The 19,316-nt window shown below is 42.7% G+C and overlaps 3 protein-coding genes across 4 annotated transcripts; 2 read left to right on the top strand and 1 right to left on the bottom strand.

Moving 5' to 3' along the window:
• Positions 1–426: 426 nt before the first annotated feature.
• gtf3c6 (general transcription factor IIIC, polypeptide 6, alpha) lies at positions 427–4,443 on the top strand. Its single transcript, XM_071537627.1, has 6 exons — positions 427–577; positions 982–1,062; positions 1,184–1,247; positions 1,742–1,786; positions 1,878–1,985; positions 3,230–4,443. The coding sequence occupies exons 1-6, from the start codon at positions 554–556 to the stop codon at positions 3,358–3,360; spliced, it is 453 nt and encodes a 150-aa protein (XP_071393728.1). The 5' UTR covers positions 427–553; the 3' UTR covers positions 3,361–4,443.
• Positions 4,444–4,750: 307 nt separating this feature from the next.
• Positions 4,751–9,953, top strand: LOC139659371 (calumenin-B). Of its 2 annotated transcripts, none has more exons than XM_071537619.1 (7): positions 4,751–4,802; positions 5,977–6,203; positions 6,562–6,755; positions 7,169–7,335; positions 7,435–7,495; positions 7,694–7,893; positions 8,084–9,953. In XM_071537619.1, the coding sequence occupies exons 2-7, from the start codon at positions 5,983–5,985 to the stop codon at positions 8,186–8,188; spliced, it is 948 nt and encodes a 315-aa protein (XP_071393720.1). In that variant the 5' UTR covers positions 4,751–4,802; positions 5,977–5,982; the 3' UTR covers positions 8,189–9,953. The 2 variants fall into 2 exon arrangements, with proteins under 2 accessions (XP_071393720.1, XP_071393721.1); XM_071537620.1 differs by lacking the exon at positions 4,751–4,802 and adding an exon at positions 4,953–4,972.
• A 1,835-nt stretch (positions 9,954–11,788) lies between these two features.
• On the bottom strand, positions 11,789–17,869 carry LOC139659372 (cadherin-related family member 5-like). Its single transcript, XM_071537622.1, has 15 exons — positions 17,776–17,869; positions 17,409–17,623; positions 16,504–16,560; positions 16,325–16,417; positions 16,104–16,190; positions 15,898–16,008; positions 15,439–15,609; positions 14,856–14,946; positions 14,666–14,772; positions 14,360–14,560; positions 14,098–14,229; positions 13,686–13,764; positions 13,381–13,571; positions 13,261–13,281; positions 11,789–12,853 (listed from the first exon to the last, which is right to left on the bottom strand). The coding sequence occupies exons 1-15, from the start codon at positions 17,867–17,869 to the stop codon at positions 11,789–11,791; spliced, it is 2,715 nt and encodes a 904-aa protein (XP_071393723.1).
• Between the last annotated feature and the right edge of the window lie 1,447 nt (positions 17,870–19,316).

Here is a 19,316-nt window from a genome sequence, read left to right as displayed (position 1 = left end):
GTGTGCTTCCTTCTGTTTTTGTTGTTGTCGCTTCTACCTTGACAGATGAATTTCCCCTTGGGGATCAATAAAGTGTATCGTCTCATTTCATCTCATCTCATCTCATCACCTCAGCTATGGCCTCCTGCAGAATATTATTAACATTTATGTGAAATGCAGATGAGTGTGCGCTTACAGGTAGCCAATAGCCTTTAGATTCACTAATTTTGGGAGTAATCTAAGTAGAATAAACAGAGAGAGCGAGGGGGGGGGGGGGCGAGAGAGAGAGAGAGAAATTTTGCATGAATATCCAGATCATAATGAATGGATCAGCTACAAAACATGCAAGTAAACTGAACAGCAGCGCCCCTCGAAGGTCGTTGCCAGTAATTGAAAATGAACTGGGTAACTCAGCTTCTCGCACACCGTACATTCGCGGAAGTGGTGAAAGCCCTTTGGTAAATGTGTTAGTAATAACGAGTGTGGGTTTCTCCACATAAATGTACCGCTATAGGCTTCATGAAGAGATAATATAACGTCATTGTATCCCCTCTTTCGCTTCAGGACTTTGAACATGGGAGACGAATGGGAAGAGGAGGTATGAAACTGTCATGAACATGAAAAGCGTTATTGCTTGTAGCTAGGTTACCAATATAGCTAGCTTAGCTTTGTGTAGCTAACACGTTAGCTGAATCGGCAATATCTAAATGCGGGTCCGGGGACACCCAGGGGTCTTTGCGAGGATTACAGGGGTTCCCCAGCAAATTCAGGATTAGTTTAATGTATATAATAATATAAATCCTCCGTTTGAAATTAACAGGAGAGAATGTGTAAGAGTGTCTGTTCTCATCAGAGGTTTCAGTCTCTCAATTTCTGTCTTGTTCTCAACTGGGGGTCCCTGGGACAGAAGCTCTATCAAATGGGGGTGTGCTGGTCTAAAGTGTATTTATATAAAGTTTGGCAAACCCTGAGCTACTCACTGAGTTTTCCATCTCTGTTCAGGAGCAGCTGGTTGTGGTGGAGCTCTCTGGTGTAATCAACAATGATTTCCTGTCCAAGTGCCGTGGCACATGCAAAATACTGGTGAGTTTTGGGGTTGTGGTCTGAAAAGAAAAAAAAAACTTGGACCACTACGCATGGCGTCAACAGTTCTGCAAGTCTCATTCTAGCGTGCACTGATTTGGTTTTCCCATTTGTGTTGAAGGATGTTGACAGTGAGAAACCCATGATGCAAGTTGGACAGTATGTGTTTGTAGGAGAGTATGAAGGTAAGAATAAACCGTAAAAACTGGAAAAACGGAAGGAAAAGAGCGTAGTCTGCATCAGCACCTGCTGTATACACCTGCAGAGTATTTTGCCGTCTCCTGTTTTCCCTCTTCTTGAGGCAATTGCTCACCACCTCCATTGAGATTCAGGAACAGTCAGCCTAACATTATCTATTCTGGTGATCTGCCTTCACTGGTATTGATGCTTTTTTCACCAGTTTTAAATTTCAGGCAAAATTACTTCCCGAAAAGTCTGATTCAAGACATAGAATTAAATATTACCATGATGAAGCCTTCTATTCTTGCAGAAGTAGAAGTGTGATTTTTAGAAGTATGATTTTAGAATAGAAAACAAATAGAAAAATGAAAGTGCTGCTGACTATTTTTACCTAGTGTGGTACGCATTGACTGACTGTTCATGAACTCCTATAGTGGTGTTTGCTGTAAAAATGAAATGCTATACTAATATATCACCTTTACTCTCTCCCTCTTCACAGATGCTGTGGGAACTTGTGTGCTGTTTGAGGAGGGACCATCGAATGGTAAGTTTCTGCTCCATCTATTTTCAATATTTTTTAAATTATACTAGTGACTTTTGTGTTGCTGATGCTGCATGTCTGTGTGTGTCTGCAGGAGACGCAGACAGTACTCCAGAGCTCAAGTACATGTGCCACACTGTGAAGAGACTGATGATGCAGCGCATCTTCCTTACTGAGAAGAAAGAGGGTGAAACCAGCACAGGTCAGCCATAATGGCCACATTTTTTTTTTGATTTGTATTTTATTGAATTTTCAGGTTTTATAACATATACATACAAATAGACAAATAATGAGGGATATAATATATAGTACATATATACATACATATACACACATACATACATATACACATACATACACACACACATACATGTACATACATACACACCCATACATACACATTGAAGCAACATAATACAAATAATAATAATAATAATAATGATAATAATAAAAAAAAAAATGGCCACATTCTTTGTAGTACAAAATCTGTTGCCATCACACGCCACTAATACAATCACCAAAACTTGTGTTGTCTCACACACAGGGCCCCTGGGCACACACGTCCTATTGGGCCCCTCTCCCACCGATATGCACCAACACACACCGTAACTCAAAATACTAGCCTGTTTACAAACAACACAAACGTAAACCTTTTACAGGTTCAAAGTAATCTGAAACTCATTTTTAACTATTACAAACTGCCATTCCTTGTATCTACAACTCGCTCATTCAATTTGAGAGTGATAACATTTGTCCAACCCCAAGGCAAGCCTTAGTAGTGGTAGTGGTGGGGCTTCCCTTTGTTTATATTTGGATCTCAGATTGTGGCTTTATCGAGGCGAGGTGACAGGTTGCGGGAATGAAATAGTTAAATATTGAAATTCATTGAACAGGTTTGATTATGTCTGTACCTAGACCCCCCTGCCCCACCAGTATATAAGTAATGCACTGTGTCTTGGATGTTGGATGATATTCACTAAATGCATCTCTCATAAACATACAATCAATAGGTGGCAGTTTAATAATTGTGGTTGAGGCCTCCGTATCAATAGAAATTGTGTTTAGGGCAATAGAGGCCGTGACTTGGGCCCTATACTCATGCTAAACTGTGGCCTACGGTTAGGGGCCTCAGGCAGGTAAGTGTGTGTCAAGGTTCTGCCTGGCTGCACATTTCAACTGAAACTAGTGAGATATTGCAAAATGCATTGAGCATGGAAGCGGTACTCAGAATCTTTTGGGGCCCCTGGTGGTCCAGGGCATGCTCACACAAACTAGTTCCACTTCCTTATTTTGCTTCCTTTTAGGAGTAGCTTGACCTGGACCCTTTTAGGAGTAGATTGACCTGGACCCTTTTAGGAGTAGATTGACCTTTTATCTGCAGCTTGACAAAGAATTAACTTTTTAATGTCAAAGGCTTGAACGTGGCTTTTTGTGTTTCCCCTGCAGGAAGCAGTGATAGTGCTGAACAGACGGACGCAACCTGTCAATCCAGTCAACAATCAGAAGATGCCAAACCACAGGAGGAAGCAGGAGAACAGACGGACGAAGCAGATTTGGAAGACGTGGCAGTGGGTTGAGACATGGAGGCCTCGCTAACTGCCTGGTGTCATATGAGCTGCCTATAAGAAGTAGAGACACTGGTATTTGTGAGGTTGAGATGGACTCACTCAGACTATTCAAAGACAGCTATTGCAGTTGGGCTTATACAGCATAGTTGTAATAAGGAGAAGTGTTAAATTGTCTGGCAAAGATCCTTTCCAGAATCATTTCTTGCCTCTAATCCCTGAGCCTCAAGATCAAATAATCTAATATTGAATAGACAACAGAAATATAGTTAGATTGTACCTGTAGGGAAGGCATTTAAACCCAGTTCTTTCAGATCCACAGTAAGTCTGGATGGGGAAAGGCAGTAGCAGAGATATGGTGCAAGCCCTCCACCCAGCACCATTCCCTGGGAGTGCTGTCATTTTGCTTTTCTGATATCACCTACTCCTTGTTACAACCTTTCCACTGCTCATGATGAAAAGGGGTCGTGGATTCTAGTGGGCAGCACCGAGGAAGAAAGCTGCCTTGGCTTCAGAGTTATAGTAGATGTGCTCATTGGAGAATGAGTCATCCATACATTCAAAGAAGAGGAGGGCAGTTCTACAAATCAAAGGCACTTGACTTGAAATTAAGATACCTTTTGTTTTTCTTAATTAATTTATAGTAAAACTGTATTATTAATACTAGTTTTACCCAAGCAAAATAAATAAAGGTGTTTTAATTAGTCAAGAGTGAAGACCTTTTTGAATGTGCTGGATTTTAGAGAATTTGCTTACAGTGGGGAATTTTGTCATTTAGACCAGTGGTTCTCAGCCTTGGTGTCACAGAATAAATTGGGGATTTGAAAACTAAAACATTTCTATCATACAAACTTACTATCATGTCTATTTCTGATTTTTTTTTTTCTATTGAAATACTGAATAGTTCTCAGCATCTCAACATCCTCTGATAATCAAATGAACCAACCTGAAAAGCAAAAATCATTGTTTTCTCTGCATATGCAGCCTGTTGGCATGGGGCCACGAGCAAAACAAAAACAAAAACTTGAGAACCACTGATTTAGGCAATATCCCTGTTATGTTTTTAACAACTGTATATTAATTAAATAACTTTTCTACTGCAGTTTCTGGTATTTGTTTTTTTTCCATTCCAATTTCAAGTGTAAATGTATTGTATTGGGTCATTTTTATGCAGCGCGTACCTGAGGAGAAACCGTACGCACAGCCTCACCTGTCCCAACAGATGCGGAGTTTAGTTTTTATGAATGAACTAGGTTTTGTTGACTTTGAGGACGTGGCGGTTCTCGGCCAATCCAATCACCGAGGCCGCCCTGAAGTGGACCAATGAGGAGGCGACATCGCACTCCCCTCCTCGAGCTCCCATTGGTCGGTTGGTGTTTTACCATCGGAAGTGCATGGGTGTGTATCCGGGGGCGGGTCTAAAATTGAAACGAAAGACTTCCCCGAAGAAACCGGTGAGTTGCCCAGAAAATGATGGTTTAAACAGAAAAATGAGCGGAACTTTTTACTTTCTTACAACTATTATTTAGAAGTACGCAGTGTGGATAACCATACAGTTTATTATTTATGTTCAGCGGACGAGTTAAACCGCAGAACAGCAGGTATCAACTAACGGTAACGCCAGGTCAGCTAGCCTAATATTAGCACTTGTGATAACCTTGTTTTTGGCTGGTAACACTACTGGGTCAGCTGATTATTAGGAATAGTGGACACATTGTTTTAAAGGGAGTCGTGATAAAGAGTCAGCACAGAGGCTAACGGTGTTTAAGGTGGGAAAAGAAGTAAAAATTAGAACCGACATCGATAATTGTTATGCTGAAGCAGTGAGGATTATTTTTAAAGAGAATAGTTAAAGTAGTCAGTAATTAAAGATAGTTTTTGTCTGAATAAGGCGACATATCTCGCATTTATTCCAATTACAATAAATTATATTAGATGAATATTACGAAAGTTGCTGCCAGGAGGTTTCTTAATATCTTCTATAGGAGAGGATCTCGAGAAAATGATCAATGGTGGGATTTTCGTCATTAATAAGGGTGTTGACGACAAAGCACTGTTTTGGATTTGTTTGAAGGAATGGGTTCAGTGTAGTTCATAATTTGAATCGAGTAGGATAATGATTCAAATCTATAATTAATCATTTTTTACATGTTTGAATATGCACCTTTTTAATTTTGAGAATCCAGGAAACCACCATAAAACACCAAAAGGAAAGCAAATGGGAATTGAGTGGAATTGAGTCAGCTGACAAAAACTCTGACTGATTCCAGTTACGATACTTTATTGTCATATTTCTCAGAATTTTGCTATGATGCATAAAAAATTTCAGCGAAATCTGACAAAGTTGTATCATAATTCACCTCTCATCCAAAATTCTCAGAGTATTTGCTCATACTGTGAGTCATCGCTGTTTCCCTTTCTGAATGAATAGACATTTAAACAGACTGGCTAGTGTAGTAGTCCCACAAATTAAAGGCTATGGTCTATAGATGGACAGCATTCATTAGTGTGCTAATAGGAAGATCCAGTGTTAACTTTGAAATCCATGTTGATCAGTATAGAGTTTCACCTTCACTGGCACCGACAATTTAAGTGATAATTGTATTTTGTTTTCTGCTCCTGGCCCAGACTAGGATGGAGCTGCGGCCGCTCGTCATGTGCTTTGCGCTCTGTGTGGTCTATGCCACCAGCAAACCCACCGAGAAGAAGGACCGTGTTCACCACGACGATCCGCTCAGTAACCGGGAGCACGACGACACAGAGAACTTCGACTACGACCACGAGGCCTTTCTGGGACAGGATGAGGCCAAGACCTTCGACCAGCTCACACCAGAGGAGAGCAAGGAGAGGCTCGGGTAATGCATGCTGGGAAAATGTTGTGCATGTAGTCTTCGGACAGGACTCTGGATTATTGGTGACATCTGTAGACTTGTGAATCTGTTAATTGCAGTTATATGTAAATCTATCAGTAGTCATCGTTTTGCAAATTCTATTTTCTATTTTACTGGAGAATCATTTTACTAGCATCATACCTTTTTAAATGTCTACTATCTTTTTACTCTTGGTTCTCCAACCTACACCTCTATTATTTGCTGTGGTAATGACCCAGTTTCCCCTCAGGGAGCAGTAAAGTTAATCTCAGGCAACACACCAGAGGGCAATATGAGGATAAAACTTGAACATGTGCTAAGCTTTCTGTGTTTGTCTCTGCAGCATGTTGGTAGAACGTATAGATGAGGACAAGGACGGCTTTGTGACTGTTGAGGAGATGAAGAGGTGGATCAAGCACGCTCAGAAGAGATGGATCTACGATGATGTGGATCGGCAGTGGAAGGGTCACGACCTCAACGGGGATGGACTGGTGTCCTGGGAGGAGTATAAGAACGCCACATACGGATACATTCTTGGTATGGATGAAGACTATATTCACACATTTGATGGGAAATTATCCCATCAAATACTATCCCTCAAGTATTACCAGTACACATTCAAGGAGCATGATTAATCAGTCTATAAAATGTCAAAAATAATGACAAATGCCCATCACAAGTTGCCAGAGCCCAATGTGATGTCTTCAAATTGCTTACTTAGTCTGACCAGCAGCCAAAAACATTTTATAATGATATGAAACGGAGAAAAGAAAGTAAATTTTAGCATTTGTGAAGCTGTAACCAGCACCTTTGTATTTACTTGATAAGTGACTAAAACAATTAATTGATTATCACAATTATAGTCGATTAAAATTCTTTTCAACTAATTGTTTCAGCACTAACACATACACAAACACACACTCTACAAAGTTGTGACCTCTGACCTGCAGATGACCCCGACCCTGAAGACGGCTTCAGCTACAGGCAGATGATGTCGCGCGATGAGAGGAGGTTCAAAATGGCCGACCTGGACACGGACATGAAGGCCAACAAGGAGGAGTTCACAGCCTTCCTTCACCCCGAGGAGTACGACCACATGAAAGACATTGTAGTGCTGGTGAGGGACAAACACACACACAGAGGTACTGAAGGAAGAGCCCAACCCTATATCCTTTCATCCCTCTTCATTTCCCTATGCTTTCTTCCCACCCTGTAGGAAACCATGGAAGACATTGACAAGAATGGAGATGGTTTCATTGACCTGGACGAGTACATAGGTGAGTTCTAGCTGAGCAGTTTATTATCATGTGTTTAACTTCACAGTGTTCTTGGGTTATCAGTGGTGGCAGGACAGGGTGGACAGAGGATACAGAGTGGAGTAGTAAAAGAAACAAGCGCTTTTATATTGTTGTTTTACATATATTTATCGTCATCATCCTCTCTCACTCAACTTGCTCCTACCTCCTGCCCTGTAGGTGACATGTACAACCAGGAGGGCGACCCCGCAGAGCCCGAGTGGGTGAAGACAGAGAGGGAGCAGTTCACCGAATTCAGAGACAAAAACAAAGACGGGAAGATGGACAAGGAGGAGACCAGAGACTGGATCCTGCCCAGTGACTACGACCACGCCGAAGCCGAGGCCAAGCACCTGGTCTATGAGTCGGATTCTGACAAGGTATGTGTGTGTTTGTTAAAGGAGTCTTTTTTTTCCCTTTTTTTGAGGTTTTAAATTATTTCAAATTTCAATAGACGTCTTGACATATGTACGTGTGTGCCTGCTTTTTTTACATTTTTGTGCATCTGTTTTTATGCATGTTCTGGCATAAATACAGGGCTTAACATGTCTGTTATTCTCCCACTATCAGGATGGCCGTCTCACCAGGGCAGAAATAGTGGAGAAGTACGACCTGTTTGTGGGCAGCCAGGCGACCGACTTCGGAGAGGCTCTCGCTCGACACGACGAGTTCTAATATCGCCTCGCCCCAAAAGACTGTGTGTTCATCGAGTGCCGCTCTGCGCCTCTCACAGCGGACAGAGTGTTTCAGACGAGATGAGCCTGACTACTCCCAACGCCACGGACAATAATTTATTTGATTTCTTGAATGTGTCCCATTGTACACGCTAGCATTCTAAGTGATGTGTATGTGCGTGAGCAATGTGTCCTCAAGCTCGGTAGTGCATAAGTTTGGGATTTATATCGCCAGCCTCTGCTCTGCTTCCACCACTAGCCTTGCCTTGTCCAGCTCAGGCAAAGGGCAAACAGTGTTAACTGACACTTTGTGCAGATTAACTTTTTTTGAGAAAGGATTACTCTGTGAAATAGCCATGTTTTGTTATGATAGCCTTGTTAGTACAATAAGTTTAGGCTTGCAGTAAACACAGTTTGGGTAGTACCATTTTTTTTTTTTAGCTGTGACCAGCAGCTAGTATAAGTCACTTGGTCGGTCAGTCCTAAAAAAAAAAAAAAAACTCTACTGCACATGTGTCATTGCGGGACACGTCTATATAAAGACTCTAAGAGCCTGATCACTGCATCACTTTGAGTTTAGCTCGGTAGCTCGCCAGAGATCCCGGGTTCTAATCACAAGTTTTAGCACTACCATTTTTTCCTGCATGCTGGCTTCCCCAATACACCCAATACACAAATTACTTGCTTGTTTCTGCAACACACTGGACCATGAAGAGTAAAGCTGAGTTCCAGCCTTTAGAATTCATGTTTTACTTCTCCGTCTAAACATGCGGTCACATCCAAACAGCAGATGCTAGTTGCTGATTCACTTGTGCTTTGTTTTTCTTGTCCCTGTTGACCACAGTGTGTCATACTGTGGTAATGCTGGATAGGATGGATGCATAGGATGTTTGGAAGGAGGGGTAAATATTAAATTCCCATGCCATTGAAGACTATTTGGACTAGTGCAATACGGTATCGCCAGTGGGACCACACTGTTTGCCGTACTGGTCCCCAAAGCACCCATTTATAGAGTATAAGGTTCCTACTTAAGGGTGGGTTGTACTAATTGAAGGAATCGAGGTGAATTCAGCTCTGCCCGAGGGACTGATGGATGCTTTGTCCTAGATTGCTGCGTGCTTTTTTCCCTTCTCATCACCTCATTTCAAAATAGTGTGCTGTGTGTGTGTGTGTGTGTGTGTGTGTGTGTGTGTGTGTGTGTGTGTGTGTGTGTGTGTGTGTGTGTGTGTGTGTGTGTGTGTGTGTGTGTGTGTGTATATGTGTGTGTGTGTGTATGCGTGCATGTGCGTGTGTGATTGTGTGTCTGTGAATGTGTGTCTGTGAGTGAGTGTGTGTGTTTGCACATACATATGTGTACTCCTTTTTTCTATCTGACTTCCCCTTTTTGATGTTATGTTTTGAATTTTGTTTGATTCAGCTGGACTACTAACTCATTTATGTGCCAAGCAAAAAAGTCTGCCCTCTTTTGAAAAAACACTTTTCCCTTCACACACTTCCCCTCCCCCATTAATATCTTTGGAGCTGTCTAAAAATGTTTATATTATGCTTGTATTATTATCTCTACCACCATTTATAACCACTGTTGATAATTTTTATGGTATGTTATTATGTATATGATAATGGTTTTTTACATGCTCACTGCAGCGACAAGCCTTTCACTAGTGACTTTACTGTAAATCAGTTATTGGTCTGCAAACTGTGAGCGCTCTAACAATCAGGTCCAGTTTTTGTGATTGAGAAGAATGTCTCAATAAAAACAAATTAAATTGGAGCTTTGGGTATGCAGTATATTGTGACTTGGTTGCTGTGCTAATCAGGTCTTCCACACAAACTACTTCATTTTATTTGCTAGTACAAATGATGGGATATTTAACAAACTCTATAGCCAAGCTATTATTTTTTATCCTACTCTATTTGTGTGGAAAGCAAAAGAAAATGGACAGATAAAAAGTCCTTCTGTTCTCTTGTCCTCTTAATTCTTACCATTTCTTTCTAATTATATGCGAGGTAAAAAATAAATACTGATCCACACATCTTATAGAAAAATAATTAAAACAATCTTTCATCAAGTATTAAGCAACTTGAAAATTGTTGATATCGCACAAGATTCCCTGACAGCCGTTGTTGATTTTTCCTCCCATCTGCGCTCTGTCCCTTCCCTGGTTTCCACGCAGCTGCCCCATGATCTCTGAGAAGTGAGTGTTGTCTTAAACCAATTTGCTGTGGCATCAAATTACCTTTTCTTTCTGCAGAATTATTTGCCCTCTGGTCCCCATAACATACCAAATGTTGGGAATTTAAATCCACAGGCTTGAGTACATTTTTAGTATGGGTGGTTTATTTTTCAGGTATGTCACTGCCATTCTTAACAAACCAAGCAATGGAGCTCCCTCACACCCTTTTACTACATTTCAACACAGAGGTCAGACATGCATCGTTTCAGATTATTTGTCTGTCCAGCAAAGGTTTGATGAGCATGCATGCTCTTTTCAGCAACACTCTCATTCATTCATTGATTTTCTCATTCGAACACCCATTCGCACCTGGGAACTGCCCAGTATAAACACAATTTTCTACTTTTGGCCATAGGGTAGCTTTTACTGGAGCTGTTGCTCATCATTCACCACCACCACCCTGAATTTCACAGCCGGTCTGGGAATTTGAACAAGTGACTTTCTGATCACAAGCCCTCCTCACTAACCATCCATCAAGAATCTTGGCCCCAAAGGTTTTTAAAGAAACATTTCCAGATGTGTTTGTATACATGCATGTGCAACGGTGTTAGATGAAGTGGGTTTCACACATGACCACAAGCTGTATAAAGCCAAAGTACTCTCTGCAGTCTCTTCTTCTGCTTGAATGTGATCAACTTTCTGTGTACTTGTGTATGCAGTGTATAAAAAATCATTTCTCATGGCTCATTGTTTCAGTCAGATGATGACTTTACTCAAGACTGAGGCAGCTGGTATGGAGAGTAAGCATAAAACACCATTAGTGCTGCAGCGCACTAAATGGGAGTTTTGAACATACTCTGCAGCTATTTAAAAAAAAAAAATACAATCTCATTGTTCAGAAACATTGTACGACAATATATCTTGATTCATGACAGGTTGGGATACTTGTGCTATGCTTATAATCTGTGTATATGTTGTATTTTTCTAAGGTAACTTATACATGTTTGATTTAAAAGAACGGTAGGAGTAAGTTTGTAACTTTAACAACACTGTGCAACCAAGGTCATCTGATTCCTGTTACCTAGACTATTATGTGTTATGAATGGCCAACAACTGCATTTGTGTTATGATTCATCATCTTGATTGTGTGGTGTGTGTGTGTGTGTGTGTGTGTGGTGGTTAAGTGTTCATATGTTTGTATATACGTATACAATGTATGAATGTATGCATGTGTCTTCTATGTGGTCACTGTGTTGTATGTGGTGTGTATGTATTCTGTCCTCTTCCGTGTTTCAGCAGTACCTACAGTGCAACAGAACCAGATTGTGGTGTTTCTCTCTTGCACAATCGGTCCTCCGACTTTCTGCTCTATCAGACGCATCCATTTCCCTTCACCTCCTCCTTTCTCTGTCGTCCGCCCCAGTCACTCACTTACTAAATGAGATAAAAGTGGGATTCAAACGAGCAAGCACTCTCAACAGCTCTTCCTCGTCGGGCGCTAATTCGTCGTCACTCTCATTGTTCTTGTCTGCATCTTCATCTCCCAGAAAACCATCATCATCCATCTCCCCCTCCCCTTCCCCCTCCCCCTCCCCACGGCCATCCCGAGTGGTTCCCGAGGTCGTCGAGGGCCTTCGCTGCTGAGATGGATTAACAACATCTGCTGCCACCTCTGGCTGCCCCGAAGTGTGGGTTTGATCCGACGATGCGGAGGGTAGGTCTACCTGACCGCGTGCGTCTGTACATGGAGGTGTGGCGAGGGGAGACGTATCGATGTGTACCAAGCTGACCTTTAAGGGTGCATGCTCTGGGGTGGGTGGGGGTGTGCTGGTCTGCTTTGGGTAGGGTGAGGACGCTAAAGGTGAAGCTGCCTCTCCTTGGGGATATGAGGGGTTTGTGGGCGTATCCACACCCGGTTTGTGACAGGATGAGTCTATCTCTGCTGAAGCAGTATGGGTACGACTACTCGGAGCAATAGGAGAAGATGGAGGAGAATAGGGGTTGACGATGTTGGTGGGTGTAGTTTGTAAACCAGGAGAGATGACAGGTGGAGTGTTAATGACTTCAGGGGGCACAGGGCTGGTGCAAGGTGGTGCAAGGCCTTGATTGGCCTCAGTAGAGTCTAGAGCTGTATCAGGTGTCAGGGTTGAAGAGGCAAGGTTCTCTTTGGGCGGAGTGGCATCTTGGGCCACATGTGCGGGGCTCGCATCCAAAACGGTTGGGTGAAAGGTGGGTGAACTCGAGGAGCTTTTGGTTGGCGTAGAAACGTTGTTATTGAGGATCAGAGGGCTGCACAGGGTTTCTGTGGGGATGAAGCTGGTGTCGGGTGCAGCGGTTGTGCTGGGCGGAGTCGGGCCTCGGCAGGGCGGCAGGTCCTGGTGGATGTAGATGCCAGGTTTGTCCTGGTGGCTGAAGGAGGGGTTGTAGGTTCCGAGTTCCTCATTGCTGAAGGGCGTGTCATCCATCTGCGCCATGGGACTGCGGTGACTCACCTAGGGAGGGACAACAGTCAGCAGATCAAAGTTTGGGAAAAGTGCAACATCCTGTCATTTAAGAGATGTAACACTGGAAAAGAATAGATTCCAGCAACACTTGCAGTGCTGGGAGCAAACGTTTATTCATCTTTTCATCATGTGAGATGTAAACCATTTATTAGGTTTTAGTAAAATCATTACACTTTAGACTTTCAGCCTTCATCAGATTATCAGATCAGATTTATACTTAAAATAGCAAGTTGAAAGACCATAGATTCGCTTTTCACTAAGACACTGCACTGTTGCAATGGAGATCACGACTAGTAGACACAGGGTTTATTAAGGAGTGGGACAGAAGAATCAGGACAAGAAGGAGAGGAGGAGGAGGACAAGGATGAAGAAGAGCTAGTAGATTGATAACTCACCAGTTGGAACCACCGTAAGCTCTGTAGGAGTGCATGGAGAAGATTTCAGTAACACAAGCTTGAACAAATCCTGGTAAATATGAATTTAGACGACATTAATAGAGTGATTAGTGATCTCACCACGTTGGGGTGTTTGCCCTGGGCCACACAGCCTCTCTCCAGCGGGTCCTTCTGCCCCTTGTGTCTCTTCATCAGCCATGACATCACACACAGGATGCATCCGAGTATGGTCATGAACACGACACTCAGAAGCAAAGCTTTGCCCACTGTGCAGCCGCTCATACGGTCATCTCCCAATGGACTGTGAGGAACTGCAGTGTCCATGCACACACACAACACACACACACACACACAGTTTTTTTTTGTTTGCAAGCACACAAACAATCAATTGTGTGTGCAAGTGCAGCATGAGTGTTTGTCCTTACTTGCTTGTCCTTCAGGTAACACCTCCACCACTATAGTAGCATAGGCGGCATCACCCGACTCCTGGTCTGTAGCCGTAACCTGCAGGGTATCATCATCATCATCATCATCATCATCATCATCATCATCATCATCATCATCATCATCTTATTTTTATTTTTACTACTCTTGGTGAAAGACAAACAGCTAGTGCACTGCAGTGAATTGGATAACAACCTCATTACATTCAAAGATATTGCAACACATAAATGCTGTTCAGTAGGTTAGGGTCAGAATAGCTGTTAGCTGTCAGAATATGATCCCAATGCAACAGGACAGGTTTGTTGAGTATCTGTTCAAGCTTATCCTTGGCATGTTTAATCAGGTGTGTTGTCATAGCGCTGGGCTTGGGAAAATGCTTCCTCTGAGGCTCACCTCTAGAATGTGCTTCTCTTTTGGTTTGAGTTGATCGGTCCTGGCGATCAGAAGCCCCTCCTGTGTGACTTGGTAGAAGTCTGTGTGATTGGACATCGGACTGAAGGCAAAGTTGATCATGGGATTGAATCCCTGCCAATTAGTGGAGTTAGAAAAAAAGGTGGGCGGGTAAGAGAAAATTAAATATAAATCAAATAACAAATTGCTTGCAGCAGTTTTGCGCTGTGTGTGTGTGTGTATGTGTGTGTGTAGTAGTGCATACATGCATAAAGTCCTGGTCCTCTACACGTAACATCAGTACTTTGCTGCCATAGGTGTCGACCAGAGTGGCGGGGCTCTTTCCTTCAGTTACAAAGCCATGGTATTCATCTGTGTCAAACTCTGGAAGAAATTGGTTCACCGCCAGAACGTGGACCAACGCCGTGGTAACAGTGTACTTCCTGGGGTCGTCATCCTGGTACACCTGGGCGAGAGATACAGAGACAAAGAAAGAGAGAGAAAACGGAAATAAGGAAAGATGGTTGGTATCATTCAAGCTTGACACTAATGTCGAGTACGTGAGTCTCACCATGACCTCCAGATGCAACACAGGAGTAGTGAGTCTGTCCTTCACCGCCTGAGTCAGTCTCATCTCCCCCGTCTCTTTGTCCATCAGGAAAAGGCCTTCATCGTCCCCTGGCATTAACAGAAAGACAGTTACAGATAAACATGCCAGTGCATTGCATTCTACTTTTGACTTGTGTCTTTGCATGTGGTACCTGAGAGGATGGCATAGCTGAGTGGGGAGCTGAGTCCTCTGTCTCCATCCACAGCATGAATGGGACCAGGAGAGAAGTCCAGAACAATGTCCTGCAGCAGGACACATATTTAGACCTCTCCGAATCACAGGCTCACATCACAGCTCCACAACAATAGATTCTAAAACAATAACCTTGTGAGATGATCTGTATCTTGCAAGGGAATGTTACTCTATGTTTTGGATAGAAAAGGGCTCCAAATGATCTCAAAGGGTTTTCAGAATCAGAGTTGCAATCACTTTTATTCACCAAGTGCAGTGGGTGCAGAAGAAATTTGACCTGGTTCATTGATCCTGACAGGACAATTACATAGTACATGGTTGACTGAATGTGCAGGATGAAAGATAAACACACCACAAGTATAAATTCAAAGACTTGAAAAAGAAAAAATTGTTCCATTGTAGCAGCATTGAAATAGTTGGTAACACCTGCATATGCAAAGTAGTACTATAGGTTAATGAATAAATAGCAAAAGATCCATAATGTGCAAAACAACACTACTACTATGTATTCTGTGTAGCTGAGGGAGTGCTGGGCAACTGACCTTGTCCCCCTCTGTGACGTTGACTGTGTACACAGGGTTGGTGCAGATGCGGTTGGACTCGTCCTGGAAGAGCAGTGTGCAGGGCAGGAACTGCGGGTACTGGTCATCGCCGTCCAGCACTGTGATGGTGATGGTGGTGCTGGTGTTGAAGCGCTCTGCAGTGCTCATCTCCTGGAACAATCCGGATTCAAGATTTCTTTAGAGGTTTTTACCTTATTCAAGATTGTATGATGGGAAAATGGATGGATGCATGACTCAAAGTGTGGTATATCTTCTGTAATCAATCATCAGGTGCGTCAGGAAATTAAATCTGACTATATCAATTTGCAGGACATTGAGGGAAGATGATAGAGACATAGAAATGGATGGATGAAATTGTTAGAGGCATATATGTATGGTTTCACTTGGAGACTTACTATAGCTGTACAAACAGTGGAATATAAAATGTACATAGCTTACCGAGGCACGGATGGTGATGGTAAGCAAGGTTTTGGTCTCATAGTCCAGAGGCTTGGACAGCATAATCTCTCCACTGTTAGGGAGATCCATCTTGAAATACTCTGCATCGGGCTGCAGAACAGACACACACACACACATATACAATGATGCACTGGTCATCAAATAGTTTTGTTTTTTTAATTTAGGAATGTAGACGTACAACTTACTGATGTCTGGTCAATGGAGTAAATGATTATGTCATTATCTGCATCCGTGGCCTGGACAGTAAATACTACAGTATTCACAGGAATCAGCTAGACATAAAAATACACAAGCAGACAGGCAATTAGGCAGCGACATAAGACATTAGACACAATTTTAGTCTGTTACGTTTCATGTATGCGTGCACGTCTGTGTGTGTGTGTGTGTGTGTGTGTATGTGTGTTACCTCACTGAGAATAAGAGATTGCACAGTGTTTTCTGCGAACACAGGTGTGTGATCATTCTCATTGAGAATCTCCACCACGATCCTGTACACACTCTAAAACACCAAGACACATACAGGTTTTAATCTGCGATGACACACTGAGGAATAAGGAGTAAGATAAAGCAGTGAACTGTCTCTACCTGAAGCGTTTCCTCTTCATAACATGCCAACTCAGCTATTAGGACAGGAACCTGCGCCTGAGAGAAAGAAAGACAGAGAGAGATCAATAGATTGATAGATAGAGGAAGTGCTCCATTATCAGTCCCTTAACAGAGAAATCCAACTGGCAGTACATCTCAAAAATAAAAAATCATAAAGAAATATACGAATTTCAACAAAATAAAAAATCAGTGACCACAAACTTGTCGTTATTTAATCGTGGAGGAACATGTCTGTATCTACCTGTACACTGAAACAGAAAGTTTCCTTTTTATACTTTATACTTTTATACTACTTTTATTATCAGTACCAGATTTTATTGATATTACCATTCTCATTATTTTTCCTTCACTTATCTATTATTTTCCACTGTATATACTTACTTACTTATACTATACACAAATGTATTTACACATCATGCCATTAAAGGAAGTGTAAGTTGAAACTGGAAAATTGGAAAGGGAGATGGAAAGAGAGAGAGAGAGAGAGAGAGAGAGAGAGAGAGAGAGAGTGAGAGAGAGAGAGGAAGAGACTCCTAATCTGGCTGACCCTTTAACAGCTGCCATGATTTAAGACAGCTGGCCAGGAAGAGGATGACAGTAAGAGAGATTGTGTTCAGTCCAAGGAAGAGGTGATGAGGTTCAATCTCTGTTAGTTTGTTCTAAACTTAGTTACAACATCCTCATTGCTGCTCCCCACTACATGCATTCTTACAGATACTCAGATTGTTAAGACTCGCCATTGTGAGGCCTAAATAGTTCAATGACACCGCTGAACACTACTAACATCAGTATCACTCTCACAATATCCACAGTTTCCCTATTACAGTCAAATTGCAACACTGTTGTGGATCAGTATTCTAGGGGGAACATCCTAATGCTTTCACCTCTCGGTCAAGTACTTTCTCGGGCGATGTGTTGAGCCGCAGCTTTCCTCCATCCAGGAAGAACCAATCAGCATCCTTTCCATCGAGGCTCCAGCGAACCCCGTCCCCTGTGGTGTCTGTGGTGAGCTCAGCGATGAGCTCTCCTGCAAGGCTGTTTTCTCTGATGGTCGCAAATACGTCTTGACCATCCAAGCATCCACCCCATCCGGACATTCCTGCACACACACGCACACACACACGCACACACACACAAACACACACACACACACACACACACACGTACAAAGAAGGAAAAAGACTAATTCTGGCCAAGAGCTTAACTCTAAATCAGGTGATGAAGAGTGAATCTGAAGTAAAATGGCTCTACCTTTGGTTGTGTGCAGACGCAGGAAGACCAGCAGGGAGCAGACAAGAGCCTTGCCTAAAGACAGCCTCCATGGTTTTAGCTGAGTGAGGGCCATCCTTAGGCCCAGAAGGCCTCAGAACCAGGCCTGGGCTCAGTCAGGCCTCAGGAACCACTGCTGTCTGTGCTCAGATACAGAAAAACAGCAGCAATTTAGGGGTCTTAACTTAACAGGGATCATTTCCCCTTATGCAGTATGAATGAGAGGGCTAGACTGAGCTTTAGTCTGCGACATGACGGTAACATGTCTTAAGAATCATTAAGTTAAGACCCTCAACCCTCCTCTCAACGTACATGCACACACACGCACACACACACTACGCTCTGTCCTGTAATTCCCCCAAATCCCCTCTAAGTGGGTTTCTCCCCAGCTTTCCCCAGTATGAGAGAGCAGACCATTAGAATAGCACTATCCCTCTTCCCATTCTTCACCTCTCTCTCACCTCATTCCTCCGTTTATCCTTCCCTCTCCGCCTCGTTAGCAGGTTGCTATTCTGACTGTTGATTTCCCTCAGACATGCTCTGTTAATCCTTGGTATATTGAAGATGCTCAGTGTAGACTTTTCGTACCAATATATCACTGTAAAATTAGCTGTGATGTTCTAATACTATACAAACGTCATACAACTAAGCAATAACTCCATGACCTTGTGATTTATTTGGAGTGATAGTGAATCCTCTTGCCCTGAGCTCTTGGTAAAGTCTCTGCCTCACAGACTCCTGCTTACAAATGTAACCAAACTGCAATATAAATACTAAGATGAGGATGAAACAGTTCAACTTCAGACATACATGAATGTAATCAAAGCAAGCTGTGTGTGCTTATATGTCTGTGCGCAGTGTGTGTATGCATGTTTGTGTGCACATTGGAGTATATGTGTGAGTGTGTGAGTGTGTGTGTGTGTGTGTGTGTGTGTGTGTGTGTGTCTCTGTGTGTCTGTGTGTGTTTGAATATGGAGGGGAGGGTTGTGGGGATGGGAGGGGAAGGGGGCTGGCACTTCCTACCATAACAGTAACTCTACTGTATAAAAACAATGCATCAATGCACACACACACACACACACACACACACACACACACACACACTTTCAGATTCAGCGTCACCATACATACAAACATACTCCGTCTGTAGTTGAACTCAGCTGACTGACCTGTTGGTATCAAATCCTCAGCAGGCCGTCTGTCCTTCTCCATATCTTCCAGACATGTGGTGGAAACAGCATCCCTGGCTCACACACACACACACACACACACACACACACACTCGACACCACTCAAAAACCCAGATGGAAGCTTCTAAAAATTAATGAAATAAAAACAATGGGCACACAGACACTGACCCCCCACACACATTAAAAAGCAGACAGCAGCTTATGGTGTGTATCCTGGGATAAGCATCAGCTCAGAGGCTAAAGCCCGGGGGCGGGGTTTAATCAGTCGAGGACAAAGTGTTAGCCAATCAGATTACAATATACAGAGGGGACAGGAACCTAACAGTGAGGTCA

This window comes from Centroberyx affinis, unplaced genomic scaffold (assembly GCF_046629955.1).
Source record: "Centroberyx affinis isolate AG114_WGS23_722 - 3 ecotype Tasmania unplaced genomic scaffold, CSIRO-AGI_Caff_v1 ptg003077l_1, whole genome shotgun sequence".
NCBI lineage: Eukaryota > Metazoa > Chordata > Actinopteri > Beryciformes > Berycidae > Centroberyx > Centroberyx affinis.
The sequence above is the reverse complement of the archived record's forward strand: the minus strand, read 5'-3'. Positions and strand labels throughout refer to the sequence as shown.